Source organism: Carlito syrichta, unplaced genomic scaffold, assembly GCF_000164805.1.
Source record: "Carlito syrichta isolate Samal-C Ts95f unplaced genomic scaffold, Tarsius_syrichta-2.0.1 Scaffold288047, whole genome shotgun sequence".
In the NCBI taxonomy this organism is placed as follows: Eukaryota; Metazoa; Chordata; class Mammalia; order Primates; family Tarsiidae; genus Carlito; species Carlito syrichta.
This window is the reverse complement of record NW_007232143.1, coordinates 49,814-51,701: the sequence shown is the minus strand read 5'-3', so window position 1 is coordinate 51,701 and position 1,888 is coordinate 49,814. Positions and strand designations below refer to the sequence as shown.

Sequence of the window (1,888 nt, the reverse complement as noted above, 5' to 3'; positions counted from 1 at the left end):
GAGTTATGAGCTAAAATGTTTTTAGGCTAATAAGATGCCATTTTTCTAACTCTAATCTCCTTGAACTCAACTTTCAGTATTTTTAAAAATTGGTTATTTCATCCCAATTTATTGTGATTGACAAAATTAATTTGTGATTGTCACCAGTGGTCTTGAAAATCAAAATAATTTCCTTGGTTTAGCAAATCTGACTGGAGAAAAAATACGAAGAAAAAGTTTTATCTTCCTGGCTTCCTTTACTATATTTCGAGACATCTCTAGCGACTTCTTGTCAGATTATCGTCTTAAAGATCTGGGTGACCCTCTCTCGGGTCCTCGCTTTCAAGATGACAAAGAAAAGAAGGAACAACGGTTGTGCCAAAAAGGGCCGCGGCCACGTGCAGCCCATTCGCTGCACGAACTGTGCCCGATGCGTGCCCAAGGATAAGGCAATTAAGAAGTTCGTCATTCGAAACATAGTGGAGGCCGCAGCTGTCAGGGACATATCTGAAGCGAGTGTCTTCGATGCCTATGTGCTTCCCAAGCTGTATGTGAAGCTGCATTACTGCGTGAGTTGTGCCTTTCACAGCAAGGTGGTGAGGAATCGGTCTCGTGAAGCCCGCCAGGACCGGACACCCCCACCCCGATTCAGACCTGCGGGTGCTGCCCCACGACCTCCACCAAAGCCCATGTAAGGAGCTGAATCCTTAAGGACTGAAGAACAACTACCTGGAAAAAAATAAGATGGAAATTATACTTACTAGAGCATGTTGAGTATATCTGCCGCATAGAGTGGGGGTTTTGTGTATGTTACTTCAAGTGAGGTGCCATACAGTGATTAAGTGGGGAGAGCCTATCCGTTTAAGTCCTTAACTTTTTTACATTTATGGACTTAGTCTCCACAATTTGCACAGCTGTAAATATTGGGTTAATTCAACCCAGTCAAGCTAAGATTGGCATTTTAAGCATGAGTAGAGATTCTTGGAGAGAAGAACAGGGAAAAAAGACATCTGGATGAGGAGCATACTGGAAAGTGACTTAGACTACAGTGTTCAGACCCCCGGTGGGGAACTTGAATGGGAAATACATGGTTTGGATAGCTTCAAGGTATTCCAGGATTCGTATTCACACCCTCAACTTCAGCCTTGGAACTTGTCTGCTGGTAGGTCAGTTAGCCAACGTACATACTTCTGAGGTGCATCTCTCTGGTGTAGAAATGTCCAAGACTTAGAGGCATTTCTAGAAATTTGAAGGAATCCCGCAAAAGGAAGGAAAAAAGTTCTACAAAGCATGGAGAAGGCGATGCCTTATTTTGTCTGACAGTGGTTAGAATTTAGAAATAAGGAAGTTAACTAGGGATGTGTATGTTTATCTGAAAAATGTGTTTGGGAATGGATTGTTAAGGACCAACTTTGCCAGCTGATTTATGTTTTTTGTGAAGCTAAACCTGTAGCTTGGGGCCTTTGATAATATATTTTGTGTTGAAAATTAAAAAAAAAGATCTGTGTGACTAATTTGAGCAAGGTAACCTGGGAGAGAGACTGCTCGGGGTTAGGGTGTAAAAATGCTGAGAAGAGGAGACATCAGCAGACATCTTTTATTGTGTCTACTGGTTTTTTAAGTAAACTTTCAGGAAAATTATTTTTATAGTCAAAAGATAGGTCTGTCATATTATTATTTGTTTTGCTTTTGGCGGCATATTTCATATCTCACATCTCAAGCAATTCAGCCTCAGGTTAGAGGGAAGACAGAGGGTGGTTTGTGGGTATTTGTGAACCCTTGATAGAGCCAATTGAATGCCAGTTTTTCAAGTTATTCAATTATTCTATGATGCGTGTTAATTCCTAAATATCTTTCATACAGAAACACTGTGAATTTCACTGTGAACATATTCATCAATTCCTGGAAT

The 1,888-nt window shown here is 40.8% G+C and overlaps 1 protein-coding gene across 1 annotated transcript; it reads left to right on the top strand.

Moving 5' to 3' along the window:
• Nucleotides 1–301: 301 nt before the first annotated feature.
• On the top strand, nt 302–739 carry LOC103255348 (40S ribosomal protein S26-like). Its single transcript, XM_008053309.2, has one exon. The coding sequence runs from the start codon at nt 327–329 to the stop codon at nt 672–674; it is 348 nt and encodes a 115-aa protein (XP_008051500.1). The 5' UTR covers nt 302–326; the 3' UTR covers nt 675–739.
• Nucleotides 740–1,888: the final 1,149 nt, after the last annotated feature.